This window comes from Pristis pectinata, chromosome 2 (assembly GCF_009764475.1).
Source record: "Pristis pectinata isolate sPriPec2 chromosome 2, sPriPec2.1.pri, whole genome shotgun sequence".
In the NCBI taxonomy this organism is placed as follows: domain Eukaryota; kingdom Metazoa; phylum Chordata; class Chondrichthyes; order Rhinopristiformes; family Pristidae; genus Pristis; species Pristis pectinata.
Window position 1 is genome coordinate 51,229,144 of NC_067406.1, and position 15,877 is coordinate 51,245,020.

Below are 15,877 nucleotides of genomic sequence, written 5' to 3' on the forward strand. Positions count from 1 at the left end.
GTACTCTAAGTGTGGTCTAACTAGAGTTTTGTAAAGCTGCATCATCACTTCGCGGCTCTTAAACTCAATCCCACAATTTATGAAAGCTAACATCCCATAGGCCTTCTTAACTGCTCTATCTACCTGTGAGGCAACTTTCAGTGAACTGTGAATATGAACCCCCAGATCCCTCTGCTCCTCTACACTGCCAAGTACCTTGCCATTTACCCTGTACTCTGCCCTGGAGTTTGTTCTTCCAAAGTGTACCACCTCACACTTCTCCGGATTGAACTCCATCTGCCACTTGTCAGCCCAGCTCTGCATCCTATCAATATCCCTCTGTAAGTTCCGACAGCCCTCCACACTATCCACAACACCGCCGATCTTAGTGTCGTCCGCAAACTTACTAACCCAGCCTTCCACTCCCTCATCTAAGTCATCTATAAATATCACAAAAAGTAGAGGTCCCAGAACCGATCCCTGTGGGACACCACTAGTCACTGCCCTCCAATCCGAGGGCACTCCTTCCACCACAACCCTCTACTTTCTACAGGCAAGCCAATTCCTAATCCACACAGCCAAGCTTCCTTGGATCCCTTGGCCTCTGACCTTCTGAAGAAGCCTATCATGAGGTACCTTATCAAACACCTTACTGTATTTGTCCTCCTTTTAAGTCTCTACTTACAAGAGAACGTCCATATAGACCACATCCACCGCACTACCCTCATCAATCTTCCTCGTCACCTCCTCAAAGAACTCTGTCAGGCTTGTGAGGCAAGATCTTCCCTTCACAAATCCATGCTGGCTGTCCCTAATCAATCCATTATTCTCCAGGTGTTCATAGATCCTATCCCTTAGAATCCTTTCTAACAGCTTACCCACCACAGACGTAAGGCTCACCGGTCCGTAATTCCCTGGACTATCCCTACTACCTTTTTTGAACAAGGGGACAACATTCGCCACCCTCCAATCCTCCGGCACCATCCCCGTGGACAACGAGGACTCAAAGATCCTTACCAGCGGTTCAGCAATCTCCTCCCTCGCCTCTTGAAGCAGCCTGGGGAAAATCCCGTAAGGCCCCGGAGATTCATCCGTCTTAATATTATTTAACAACTTCAACACATCCTCTCTCTTGATATCTACAACCTCGAACATTACCCTTACCAGCACTCCCTTCCACGTCATCAAGACCCCTCTCCTTGGTGAATACTGAAGAGAAGTACTCATTCAGAACTTATCCCACTTCCGCCGCCTCCAGGCAAATTCTCCCACCTTTGTCTTTAGTCGGATCTACCTTTACCCTAGCCATCCTCCTACCCTTCACGTAGGTGAAAAAGGCCTTGGGATTTTCCTTAACCTTACTAGCCAATGCCTTTTCATGTCCCCTTCTCACTTTCCTCAGCCCTTTCTTAAGTTCCTTCCTTGCTACTCTATATTCCTCACGGGCCCTGTCTGAACTTTGCTGCTTATACCTTATGTATGCTACCTTCTCCCTAACTAGTCGTTCAACCTCTCTCGTCACCCACGGCTCCTTCACCCTGCCATTCCTTCTCTGCCTCACTGGGACATATTTATCCCCAACATCCTGCATAAGATCCCTGAACATCGACCACATCTCCACGGTACATTTCCCTTCAAAAAGGACATTCCACTTTACACTCCCAAGTTCTCTCCTTATAGCCTCATAGTTCGCCCTTCCCCAATTAAATATCTTCTTGTCCTCTCTGCACCTGTCCCTGTCCATGACAATTCTAAAGGTTATGGAGCAATGGTCACTGTCCCCCAAATGCTCACCTACCAATAGATCCTTCACCTGTCCCGGTTCATTTCCTAAAACTAGATCTAGCATGGCATTCCCTCTCGTCGGCCTGTCGACATACTGCGTCAGGAATCCCTCCTGGACACATTTAACAAATTCCGTCCCATCTAAACCTTTGGCACTAAGCAGGTTCCAGTCTATATTTGGGAAGTTGAAGTCTCCCATTATAACAACCCTGTTATTTTTGCTTCTCTCCAAACACTGCCTGCCAATCTGCTCCTCTATATCTCTACCGCTACTGGGGGGCCTATAGAATACTCCTAGTAGAGTAACTGCTCCTTTCTTGTTCCTTACTTCCACCCATACAGACTCTAGAGATGATCCTTCTACAACATCCATCCTTTCCACAGCCATAACAGTGTCCCTGACCAGTATCGCCACCCCTCCTCCTCTTCTCCCCCCTTCCCTATCCCTCTTAAAACACCGAAAACCAGGAATATTCAATATCCACTCCTGCCCTGACATCAGCCACGTCTCAGTAATAGCCACAGTATCATAGTCCCCCATACTTATCCAAGCCCTCAGTTCATCTCCCTTATTCCTAACACTTCTTGCATATAAGTAAACACTTCAGTCCATCTACCTTACTACTTTTATAGCCTGTATTCTGCTTCTCCTTCCCCAAAGCCTCTCTACCTGTTTGATCTAACTTTTCCCCATCCCCTTCTTCCTCTGACCTACTCCTCCGGTTCCCTTCCCCCTCACAAACAAGGTTTAAACCCTCCCGAACCACCCTAGCAAACCTAGCCGCAAGGATATTGGCCCCCTTCTGGTTTAGGTGTAACCTGTCCTCTCTGTACAGGTCCCACCTTCCCGAGAAGAGATCCTAATGATCCAGAAATCTAAAACCCTCCCTCCTGCACCAACACTGAAGATTTTTTTGAAATTGTGCATTCTGGATCTGGGCATTATCTAGCAAGGCCAGTATTTATTGCCAATCTCTAGTTGCCTCTGCACTGAGTGATTGCTGAGCCATTTCAGAGTCCAGAGTTGTGGTTTTGTAGTCGTATGTAGGCTAGGGTGGATAGTGATTGCAGATTTCCTTTTCTAAAGGCCATGAGTGAACCAAATGGGTTTTTATGATATTCCAGTGGTTTAATGATCTCAATACTGACTTTCAGTTTGTTTTCTTAATTGAATGTAAATTACCTAGCTACAGAGCTGAGATTTTAATTCATGTCACTGGGGAGTTAGAAGCAGTAGATTAGTAGTCCTGCTACTTAACCACTATAAACACTTGGGAAAAAAAAAATCACATTGGAGTGAAAATCTGGAACTGCCTTAAAAATCTAGGGATGATGGATGAATTGATTTTCAAACCCTGAGATCAACATAGAGGTAACAGTACCAAATAATGTTGGGGGTTAAAAGTGAGTAAATGGAGTCTGTGTCACAACCCAATAGTATGGTGAAAGAGGAGCAAACTATGTGCAGTGTATTCCTTTGTTTTGTTTAAACCTTTTTAACATCTTTTTATGCTTTAGTAATGTTCCACTGCCTCTCACTGTAGTTTAATCTTTCTTTGTTGTTCATCTCCTTTCTGTTCTTTGAACCTCCCTGATGCTTATTCTTCCACATGGAACTAAAATGAGCATACTTGGCAATTCAAGTGCTTGTCCAGATGCTGCTTAAATATGATCAGAGTACCTGCCTCCACCACTGTCTCAGGCAGTGCATTCCAGATTTCAACCACCCTCTGGTTGGAAACATTTTTACACTGATCCCTTTTAAACTTATTCCTCACTTTTTAAACTTTGCCTTCTGGTCTTTAGACATTGGGAAAAGTTTCTTACTATGTACCCTAGCTATGTGTCTCATAATTTTGTACAGGTGACCCCCATATTACGGGGGATGGTTGTGTATAAAGTGGCCCGTATTGTGATTTTTTTTTTTCCATAACACAAAGTTGCTTGATCTGCATGTGTCAAGAAATGTGAATTTTGAAGTAATAAATGCTACTTTTTTCCCACAAATTCTGTAAGAGCAAATAATCTGTATCTCAAATTTTGGTTAGTAATTTGTGAATTCTGTAAGGGTGAATTTCTGTAACCCAAACAGCTATTTTGAAGAGGTTGCCTGTATAGCTGTATCTGGTCCCATCTCAGCCTCCTTTGCTGCAAGGAAAACAAACCTAGCCTCTCTTCATAACTGAAATGTGCCCAGTCAACAATCTGGTCAATTTCCTCTGCATCCCCTCCAGTGCAATCACTTCCTCGTGGTGTGGCGATATTCTAGTTGTGGTTGAACCAACGTTTCTTAAAGTTGTACCGAAGTTTCCCTGCTCTTGTATTCTATTTCCCAGCTAATGAAAGCAAGCATCCTGTGTGCTCCCTTCACCACCCTATCCATCAGTGCTGCCACCTTTGGGTACCTTTGGACTTGTACACCAGTTTTTGTCAATGCTCTCTCAGCACCTAGCATTCATTGTCTCTTATTTGCTTTTATTTTAGTCTAGTCATTCTTGATCCAGAACCAATCTTGTTTCCTTCCCTTTGCTTTTGTTGGTGCTGTATTATCAGATAACGTAGATACTGTACATTATTTGATAATACGGATTAATGCCTGCACCAGGTTAAGAAGAAATCTTTTCAACTGCATATGTTTTAAGTTGTAGGGTTTCCATAAACAGTCATTGATAACAATCTCACCTCAAAGTTGAAATGTGTTTTTCTTGCAGAAAATCCTCCAAATCCAAAATCTAGAACGTCTAAAATGCTGGTCATTAAAAAGGTCCTTAAAGAAGAACCAATACTACCGGGATACCCTCTGACAGGGGGTTCTCATCCCCAGCCTGTAAAGAATGGGACAGGACCCAGTGTATATAAGGGATTGGTTCCCAAAGCTGCTGGCCCCCCATCAAAGGTAAGTTGAGACAAAGCGACAATAAATGTCTTTAATTTTGTGGTATGAAAGCTTATTGCTATTTTCCCCCTTTATTTATTTCAATATATTCATATTTTCAGAGTTCATTATTCTAGTATCTTCTTTCCTGTCACGTATATATGCAGTCTGGTTCAGATAAATATTGTATTGAGCTTTACAATAGAATGCAACGTGAGTTTTCCTTAAGTTATTTTAGTGACTAAGAACTAAGGAAAAAATGATGTTCAAGAAAATATTATTGAGGCCAATCAACAATTTTGGTATGACCTGAATCAGATTTAGAGGGCAATGGAGGCTGAAGTGAAAACAGATGTGAAATATCCTATTACAATTGAACTTCCAAAATGTGGTAGGAATGGGGTTGGATAAATCAAGAAGGTAATCAAAACTAATGGGAACATTTTTTTTCAGAGCAAGGTTTCTCAGAATCTCTCAGTAAAAGGCAAAGTCATGTTTTCATTTAGAAATGAATCAGAAAAAGAAAGGACATGTTCAACTCTTCAACCATTTATAACCATTTATCTACTTTACCATCCAGCATCTCAATTGATTCTCTTTCTCTTCTCTACCATAAGGAGAACAGTCAAGTTTCCTAGTTTCATTCTAGTAAATCATCTTTATTTTTTCCAAAGGCTTTTATGTCCTGTTAGAAGTGATGCCCACAATTGGATGCAATACTCCAGTGCAACTAGTGCTTTTTACTGGTTTAGCAAAATAGAGTATTTTTGTGATTTATGCCTTCCTTTTTAAAGCCTATCATCCCAAATGCTTTTTAACCCGTCCAGCATTTCAAAAAATTGAGCACATCTCTCTCACCTTGCATCCCTTAAATTGTGTCAAAGTGGAGAAAGTTAGGAGATTTAAAGAAGGCTGATTATTTTTGAGCAATTTGGGTTTGAGAAAAAATAAATTTGTGTTTTAGCTTGTTGTTAGTTTCAGTAAGGGCAAAACTGAAAATTAAACCGGTGATCCAAAAAACTGACCATAAAACAGCTTGTGCTATGCTGCCTGATCTTCTTTAACTTTTGTGCTGACAATCCAGTTTTCTTCATATTACTACTTTCACTCTTGTACTCTGTTTCAGTCCTTTTCTTCTACCCTTTTTCCCCCTTCTCCCCACATCTCCTCTCTGCTTGCACGTACTTCTGCTTCGTCTGTTCCTTTTAATCTTTTTAGCTGTCTTTCCCATCTTTCCATTCACTATCTCCACTTAATGGTTCTGTTTGTAAATTGTTTGCCACTTATTGATTTTCTATTTAGCCAGCGCAATGGAAAGGCTCAGCAAAGGAGAATAAACATGGAACTCCATTTGTCAGCTTCAATGCGCTCCTGAAACCTGTACCTCAGACCTTCAGTTCATCACCAAACTCTTTAAAGGAGGTATCTTTTTTTTTACACATCAATTAATTTTTAAACCTATATATAAAACACATTTGAAAATGTGCATATCGTTTAAGATGGTTTCCATTTAATGCTCCATGTAAAAGGAGATTTTAACAAAATATTTTAATATTTGGCTCTAATGTGGTACTGGATCACAACTTGCAAATCTTGCAGTTAACAAAAACCATAAATTTACAATAGTAGAAAATCCTGGAAATACTCAGCAGGTCATGTAACATCTAAGGAGAAAGAAGCAAAATTTACTGTTCAGGTCATCAGTCTGAAATGTTAATTCTTTTTCTCCACAACTGCCTGCTGTACTGAGCACTTCCAGCATTTGCTTTTAGTTTTCCAAGTTACTAGTCTCCTTGGTATTTTGCTATCAAGCCATAAATTTACTTCGGCCTCGAGTTAGTTTTTAAAATTCTTGAAGATCAGTTTTGATGACTGACAAAATTGCTTTTGGTTTACTCCTGACCGTATAGGATGTACACAGCAATGGTGCAAAATAACCCATTAAATCTAATGTAAATACAGCAATATCTCTGTTTCTACTTGATGTAACTTTATCTTTGCAGTTTTGATCATTTTTGACCCAAGGGTATACTAACATCAATGCGAGCTTCTCTGTGATCAGAGAACTTTCTTCACTTGTGTGGATCTGAAGCGTTTCATTGCTATTTACTCATGATGACACAATTCTAATTCAGATGAAGCACATTGAAAAATAGCTGTAGACTTTGAAAATTTAATTACATTAGTGTGTCAGATGAGAAGGTCTGGAAGGGACAATTTTATGTGATGAACAATTCTGCCTTTATACATTTTTTAAACCTTGTTTAAAATTTACAAATGAGAAAAATGTGCCATTTTCTATTGTAATTCATGGAAGCTCAAGGATTTTTAAGAGTGAGATTTCATTGTGCTGAATAGATGTAGTTTAAATTATCTAGTTTATTTTGAGTAGCAATGGGTATTGGGTCAGGCAAAAGAAGAAAAATGGCCTAAAATAAACTATTGAATTATCTTTCGATGACTGGCGAGCTTGCTGGTTGCCTGCCCCCTGACTACAGTGCCTTTTCCAGAGCAAGGCTTCTATGTGCAAAAGGCAAATTGTCTCAATGGTCTTGATAACCCATGAAATAAAAGCTCCCAGGCTCACTGGCTATTACAGTTGTCACCGATGTTGATAATATAAACTCTCATGTACTGCAGCAAGGTTATGTTCTGCCATCCAGTTATTCATGTACTGTGCATGGATTTTTAAGAATGAATGTATTTATGTCACCCTAAACCTATTAATTAGTCATTTACAAATCCCTACTCTGGCAAAAGATGATCTATTTGAGCCAATGGCAGGCTACACTGGGTCAAAGTGAGGAACTTCTGTGTGTGTGTGTCTTTGTGCATGTCCTAAAGGCAGATGATTAACTGCTAATCGCCAAGCATCTGAGTGAAACTGAAAGACCCGGTGGAGAGTGGACATGGTGAGTCCACTCACATATTTCAGAGGACTTTTATTTTCCAAAACACACAAAATCAAACTTTTTTAATAGGGGAATCTAATTCATGCAAAATCTGTGCAAATGCTGCTCCTTTACTTCAAGTGTATGAAAGCACATTGGTGTAGGTAGATTTGACACTAGCAGGATGAGTGCATAGGCAATAAGTTTGTAGTACCACAATGAGATTTATTGAGAACCATGTGTTGTTGTGTGGGGCCTCTACAGAATCTGACTGTTAGTACTCACGGATAAGCCTGTGTCATATTCACCATTGCAGTAACTCCTTGTGCTCAGCAGAGGGACGTGGATGATAACTGTAACATTCTGTTATCACTCACTTCAATAATTCACAAATAACATTTTATTAGAATTAAAGGAATGTTGATGCACATTGAATTTTCTTTGAGGAATTGTAAAAGAGGTTTCTGAGGTTCTCTTTTGTATGTTACAAAGGAGTCATTATAATACATAAATGTTTGTATTTAAAAAAAAATGGTGCCCACTCAGCTAGTCCCAATTTCCTGCATTCGGCCCATATCCCTCTAGGTCCTGCACCTCCATGTACTTGTCCGTGCTTCTTAAATAATACTATTGAACCTGCCTCAACCACTTCTTCTGGCAGTTTGTTCTATATACTCACTACCCTCTGTGGGGGGGGGGGGGGGGGGGAGTTGCCCTTCAGGTCCCTTTTAAGTCTTTCCCCCCTCACCCTAAATCTATGCCCCCTAGTTTGAGTACCCTACCCTGGGGAAAAGACTGTTATCATCCACCTTATCTGTGCCTCTCGTGATTTTATAAACCTCAAGTTCACCCCACATTCTCCTACACTCCAAGGAATAAAGACTCAGCCTGGCCAACCTCTCCTTTTTACTCAAGCCTGGAGTCCTGACAACATCCTTGTAAATCTTTTCTGCACTCTTTCCAGTTTAACCACATCTTTCCTATAACAGGGTGACCAAAACTGTACATTGTACTCCAAGTGCAGTCTCACCAGTGACTTGTACAACTGCAACATAATGTCCCAACTCCTATACTCACTGCCCTGACTGATAAAGGTCAGCATGCTAAATGCTTTTTCACCACCTTGTCTACCTATGATGCTGCTTTCAACAAACTATACACTTGTACTCCTAGGTCCCTCTGTTCCATTATGCTCCCTTGTGCCCTACCATTCATAGTACAAGTCCTATGCTGGTTTGACTTTCCAGAATGCATCACCTCTCACTTATCTGTATTGAAATAAATTTGCCACTCTGGTCCACTTCTCTGATCAAGATACCCCTGTAATCTATGATAACCTTCTTCACTATCAATAACTCCGTATTTCGTGTCAACCTAATTTTGTGTCATCCACAAACTTACTGATCAAGCCTTGTGCATTTGCACCCAAATCGTTTATATAAATAAGATCTTTATTAGTCACATGTACATCGAAACACAGTGAAATGCATCTTTTGTGAAGTGTTCTGGGGGCAGCCCACAAGTTTTGTAATGAATAACAAGGGTCCCAACACCAACCCCTGTGGCACACTGCTAGTCATTGGTCTCCATTCCAAGAAACAACCTTCAACCACCACCCTCTGCTTCCTACCTCTGAGCCAATTTTGAATCCACCTAACTAGCTCTCCCGGGATTCCATGGGACCTAACCTTCCAAACCAGCCTACCATGCAGGACCTTGTCGAAGGCCTTGCTAAGGTCCAAATAGACGACATCCACTGCCCTATCCTCATCTACCTTTTTGGTTACCTCTTCAAAAAGAAAATCTCTAAAAGGTTTGTCAAGCACGACTTTACATGCACAAAACAATGCTGACTCCTAATCAGACTCTGTTTATTCAAATGTTGGTAGATCCTGTCTTCAGTAACTTCCCCACCACTGATGTCAGGCTGACTGGCTTGTAGTTCCTTGGCTTGTCCTTGCTACCTTTCTTAGACAACGGAACAACATGAGCCACCTTCAGGAATTTCACTAGTGGCTAACGATGAAGTAAATATCTCCAAAAAGGGTCTCTGCAGTTCCTTCTCTAGCCTCCCACAAAGTCCAAGGATGCACTTGGTTAGGCCCTGGGGATTTAATCACCTTAATATGCCGTAAGGCTCTAAATACCTCCTCCCTGGTAATACGAATGTCCTTCAAAATGTCTCCACTTGTCTACTGAGCAACCATGATTTTTCTCTTCGGTGAACACCGAGGAGAAATATTTGTTTAAAAATCCCAGCCATCTCCTGCGGCTTATGATGTAGGTGGCCCTGCTGATCTAAGGGGACCTACTCTCTCCCTAGCCACCCTTTTACTCTTTATGTAGCTATAGAACTGCTTGGGATTTTCCTTAACCTTGCCTGCCAGATCCACCTCGTACCCTCTCTTTGCCTTCCTGATTTCCCTCAAGGTTATTCTTAACCTTTTAGTTATCAAGGGATTTACTGCTCCCCGACCTCCTAAATCCAATATATGCTTTCTTTTTCTTGACTGGAGCCTCTATCTCTCGTCAGCAAAGGTTCCCTAAACTTGCCAGGTTTATCCTTCAGAAACATGCTTCTCCTGGACTCTTGATATCACAATCTTAAAAGCCTCCCACTTTCTATTCGTTCCTTTCTCTTCAAGCAGGCTCACCTAATTGACCTCTGCTAGCTCCTGCCTAATTCTCCCAAAATTAGCCCTGCTCCAGTTTAGGACCCCAGCCTGTGGACCTGTCCTATCCTTTTCCATCACTATCTTAAAACTAATAGAATTATGGTCACTAGAGCCAAAGTGCTCCCTGACTGCCACATCAGTTACTTGCCTTGCCCCTCTCCTTGAGAGGAGGTCTGGTATTGTACCCGCCTGAGTAGGGCCCCACACAGACTCCAGAAACTTTCCTGGACACATTTCACAAATTCCACCCTGTCCAGGCCCTGAACACTCTGGATAGTCCAATCAATGCCAGGAAATTAATATCTCCCACTAATACAACCCTATTGCTCTTGCAACTATGAGCAATTTCTCTGCACACCTGCTCCTCAAGTTCCCACAAACTATTGGGGGGGGGGTGGGGGGGTCTATAATGCAGCCCCACTTGAGACCCTCCCTTTCTTGTTTCTAAGTTCTACCCATATGGCCTCACTGGACGATTTCCCCCAAGAATGTCATCTCTAAGTACTGCTGCTACGTCCTCCCTCATCAAAAAGGCAACACCCCTTCCTTGCTTGTAGCATCTGTATCCTAGAACACTGAGCTGCCAGTCCTGCCATTTCTCTCAGCCATGTTTCTGTTATGGCTATAACATCCCAGTCCTTGAAGCTAATCCACACTGAGTTCATCTGCCTTGCTTGTTAAGCCTCGTGCACTGAGATAAATGTAGTTTAACTGAGTATTCCTTTCCCTGCTTTACTGTGCCTCTGGCAATCCTGATTACTGAAGTTGCTCTCGTTGGCTACTGCTTTATCTCATGACTACTCGGTGTCCCACCCCCTGCCAATCTCATTTCTAATTAACTTGTATACAGGCTACCTCTGAGTTATGGGCGTTCGGGTTTCAGAACTTTGCCCTTTAGAATTCACAAATTGCTACCTAAAGTTTTGAGATGTAGAATAAAATTCACTTGCAGAATTTGTGGAATAAAAAATGAACACGTTTTCTTTTTCAGCTCTTGTTTCTCGACACAATGCAGATGATGTGGCTCCACAATATAGAAATTGTGATGCAGACCATGTTCTATGAATGCAACCCCCATAACGCAGGGGGTGGATACTTGAAAGCAATTAGAGTTATGGAGTCATACAGCATGGAAATAGGCCCTTCAGTCCAACTTGGCAAAACCAACCAAAGTGTCTTTCTGAGCTACTTCCATTTGCCTGTGTTTGGCGCATATCCCTCATGGTTTTTTTCTATCCATGTACCTGTCCAAATGTCTTAAGTTTTGTAAATGTACCCACCCCTACAGTTTCCTCTGGTAGCTCGTTCTGTATACCCAAAATTCTGTGTGACGAAGTTGCCCCTCAGGTTCCTTCTAAATGTTTCTCCTCTCTCAGATCTGTGACTCTAGTTTTAGATTTCAATACCCTTGTTGGTGGGGGGGGGGGGAGGAGGGGAAGAAAGACTGACCCATCCACCTTATCTCCTCCCCTCATGATTGTGTATACATCCACAGGGTCATCCCTCAACCTTGTACGTTCCAGGGAAAAAACTCCCAGCCTATCAAGCCTCTCCATGTAACTCAAGCCCTCCAGCCCTGATGGCATTCTTGTGAATCTTTTCTGCGCTCTTTCCAGCTTAATGATATCCTTCCTGTAGCTGGGCAACCAGAACAGCACACAGTATTCAAAGTGTGGTCTTACTACCAACTTGTACAGTTGAGGGATGACTTCCTAACTCTTGTACTCAATGCCCTGCCTTCACCATCCTGTCACCCTGTGTCTCCACTTTCGGGGAACTATGTACCTGTACTCGGTCTCTCTGTTCTACAACACACTCCAGCGTCCTACTGCTTATTGTGCAAGTCCTGCCCTGGTTTAACTGACCAAACTGCAACACCTCACACTTGTCAGAGTTAAATTCCATCTGCAATTCCTTGGCACACCTCCCCAGTTCATCGAGATCCTGTAACCTTCACTATCCACTTCACTGCCAATTTTGTCATCTGACACTATGTTAACAACATTCGTCATATGAATCGTTAACATAGATGACAAACAAAAGTGGACCCAGCACCAATCCCTGTGGCACACGATTGGTCACAGTCCTCCAATCTGAATAACAACCCTCCACTACCACCCTCTGACTCCTTCCACCAAGCCAATTCTTAATACAGAATAGACTAGAAACATTAGAACCTCAGAATTCCGTAGGTCTGTACATGGCAAAAGTTTTTTTCAATTTTGATAAAGTCAAATGATATAATGAAAAATTTGGTTTCCTAACATAATGTAATTCAGCCCAGTTCTCCTATTAAAACTCCAGGCTGGTACTACACTTGCATGTTCATCTCTGAACTTGTATAACATGTGTGCAAGTGTTTCTTGTCAGTGCATTATCACTGGAGTAATTCACAAGTTCAAAGTCCTATCCAGGTTCTAGCTGTTAGTTTAGTTTTCAAGGCTAAATTTTCTCTAAGTGCATGGCTATGTATTATTAAAAATATGGGTGAAGTTGCCACTTGTACATCAAATTGCTTCAGTACTATATGTTCACTTTGATTAAACACGACACGTTCAGTGCTGATGTTTAATGTATTTGCAGCAATGTGATAGCATTTTTGAATGTTTCTGTTGACCAGCTCAGAGGAAAACATTGCAATCAAGTACATGTCTGTCAATGCATGTTAAATGTTAGTATTCATCTTTGAATTAACTTGTTGATTCAATTTCTTTTAAACAGAGTAGTCGCTCAAATTCTTCTTCACCAATTGATATAGCAAGTCAGCCTCGTATGTTGAAACTGACACGCATGAGATCTGACAAGAAAAGTGAATTCCTGAAGACTTTTAAACAGGACAAGCCTGGTGAAGGGTATCATGATGATGGAGATGATATAGATAAAGAAAAGGTAACACTGCATGCAATTTAATTTGTAATTTGCCACGTTTCCTTGCGTTTCATGTTAGCTTTGTTACTTGTGTTTTACCACAGATATTGGCTGTTTGTTATTACTATAAATGCAACTTTCATTGGCTTGATAAATAATTACGAGATACTAAATCAAAATTTAGTGTTTAAAATGGTTTGTACATTTCTAGTATGAATCTTTTCTGAACTATTTCACAATTAGATTCACAAGATAGAATGAAAATGAGTTGCAGCATTAATTGAAACTGGCTTCTTGTGTGCTTGTGTAAAGAATTTGATTTTCGGAGATCCATTTCCTAACTTGTGGCTTTCAGAACACACAGGCATACACAAGGATAAAGTTTTATTTAGAAATGAGTCTAAGGCTACAGGCGACTCCTGCGTTACAGGTCGAGGTGGTGGGGGGAGGGGTAATGGTTGCGTTCCTAGAAAGGTTTTTTCCATAATGCAAAACTGTGTCATCTGCACGTGCATCAAGAAATGTGAATTGAAAAGAATAACTTTCATTTGTTTGTTTTTAAACATCTATAAGAATGACTTTTATTGCGTATCTCAAATTTTGGGTAGTGATTTGTGAATTTCCATTACCTGAACAGCCGTAGTGCAGGGGTCACCCGTATTAAGTTAACAAACTTCTATTTTTTCATTAAATAGCAATGTTCTATCCTGTCATCATTTCTTGATCCAGATATCTAAATATCCCTTGAACCCTTTAATGTGCTGAACTGATTTTTTTTATTTTGTGGCCTTCTCTGGCAATTTAATTCACAAATTATATAATCCTTTTGGTGACATTTTTCTTGACGCATCTTAATCATGTATTTCAAATTTTAACTGGCACAATAAATTGCTGAACAACTTGCTGGAGTATTGAGAAGCGTAGTGCACTAAAACTCCAGTAATCCAGCATCCCATTGTTTGGAAGTCTTGATGGTCTGGCATGTGGTTCACATTAGTCCAGAATTTATTCTGGGGGTCCAGAGTGAAAATGGTGTGTTTAGGATTGGGAACACCAGAGTTCAGGAATGTGGGTAGGTGTGCAGGTGGAGCTGGGGTCTTCATCCTTCCAACTCCCATTAAACTCACTGGGTTTGCTGGAAAGTTGTACTATACTATAACGTGTAAAAGGAAAAAGTGAAATAAATGTGTGTTTGGGTATTAAGAGTAACATTCAAAATACTGCTAGTCTGCACTACCATATGTCCCAAAGATGCTGGATTATTAGATTTTTATTATACTTGCCATTTCTAGTCTTGTAGAGCAGAAAATCAAATATTGGATTATATTAATCTGATAAATCACTTCCAGTGTAACTTGGATTACTCAGGAGTAAAAGTAGAAATGGCAAGAGCTTTGGTCACTGATTTACTGAGGAGAGGGAATGTGAATTTAATAAAGGTAATGAGTTTGAGGTAACAGAAAATGTTAAGTTTAGGTACAGTAAAGCTCCAATGATCACTTTTCCCATTCTTTGGAAATCTGAATGTTCAGCGTAAGGGCTGCTGAATTCCTGTTCCTGCTCTCTGTTTTTTAAAAAAAATAACAACAATGGGCCCATGATCACTCACTGCCTTTGGAACTTGCCAAGGCCCTGTTTCCGCTGCTCCCTCTTAGCTTGCCTGTTTACTAGAAAGCTTATGCTACAACATCTTCTAAAGAAAAAAATGAATTAACAATATGTTGATGTATTAAACGAGATGACGTACAATAATCTGGAAAATATGCCAGTCCGGCAGTACCAAAGTCCCAAAGGTGCTAGATTATTGGAGTTGTACTGCATTGTGTACAAAGGCTTTTGAAAGTGTTATGATAAGAACGAGGCTTATTATTAAGATTAATCTGTGAAGCTAAGTGTGGTAAGGATGCTGAATTGGCTTAGTAAGAGGAAGAGGATTTTTTTGAGTAATACTATTTCATTAGTTTGATATAAGAAATTGTGATGTATCCTTGTTTAAGATTTAATTTTAATGAATGTTCAAGCAAAGACTAAAACTGCCTGTTTCTTCTGCAGAGCCAAGAAATTCTTGACCTTTACAATTCTTCCTGTGTATATTTAGATTCAATATAAGTGAATATTGGATTATGTATTTAAGATTTTTTTTTGTTTTCCTCCATCTGTTTCAAGTGAGTATTTTCCATCACCCTGTGTTAGTTTTCATTTTAATATTGATTATTATTTGCCCGCAAAGGACCTGATGTTGCTAATAGCCTATCAATTAGCTAGTCATTCTTTGTCTCCAGCAATATTTTAAAGTAAAATGCTTATGTGAAATAAAACTTGTTCATACTTTTAAAGTAGAACTTTAAAAATTAGAACTTTTACATTGCTCAGAAATGCACTTTGATTTTTAAGAAATAAGTAGCAAACAAAAGAGATCTACAAGATGTTTGTCTGCCTTGGTCCCCAGGATTATGAAATGTTTAACATGCAACACAACAAGAATACTCATCAAGAGAGAGACAAGAACAGAAATTTTGATAAAAATAGTGATTCCAGGGAAAATGGAAATGATCGACTTCTATCCCAGACAACTATTCGCTCTTCAGCATTCCCCCAATCTAACATTTTATCAAGTTCACTGGAAGCTGAGCACAGGTATGTGTACAAAATCATAAACATTAAACATTAGTTCATCTATTGATTTGGATGCATTAATAGTGTGTAAAAGTCAAAAGATTTGTATGCTGTTGTAAATTTCCTACAGCACCTGGGCAGTATGGTACCACCTGCCGTGAATATGACTGTCTACTTGGCACTGTCTT

General features: G+C 40.5%; 1 protein-coding gene across 4 annotated transcripts in view; it reads left to right on the plus strand.

The window, feature by feature from the left end:
* The window catches only part of LOC127567425 (vasculin-like), a 68,053-nt gene that overhangs the window by 43,997 nt on the left and 8,179 nt on the right, over nt 1-15,877 (plus strand). For all 4 annotated transcript variants that reach the window (XM_052010313.1, XM_052010314.1, XM_052010315.1 and 1 more), the window contains exons 7-10: nt 4,476-4,660; nt 5,942-6,061; nt 12,927-13,094; nt 15,523-15,710. In XM_052010313.1, coding sequence (XP_051866273.1) covers nt 4,476-4,660; nt 5,942-6,061; nt 12,927-13,094; nt 15,523-15,710 — 661 coding nt within the window. The remainder of the gene's footprint in view (nt 1-4,475; nt 4,661-5,941; nt 6,062-12,926; nt 13,095-15,522; nt 15,711-15,877) is intronic.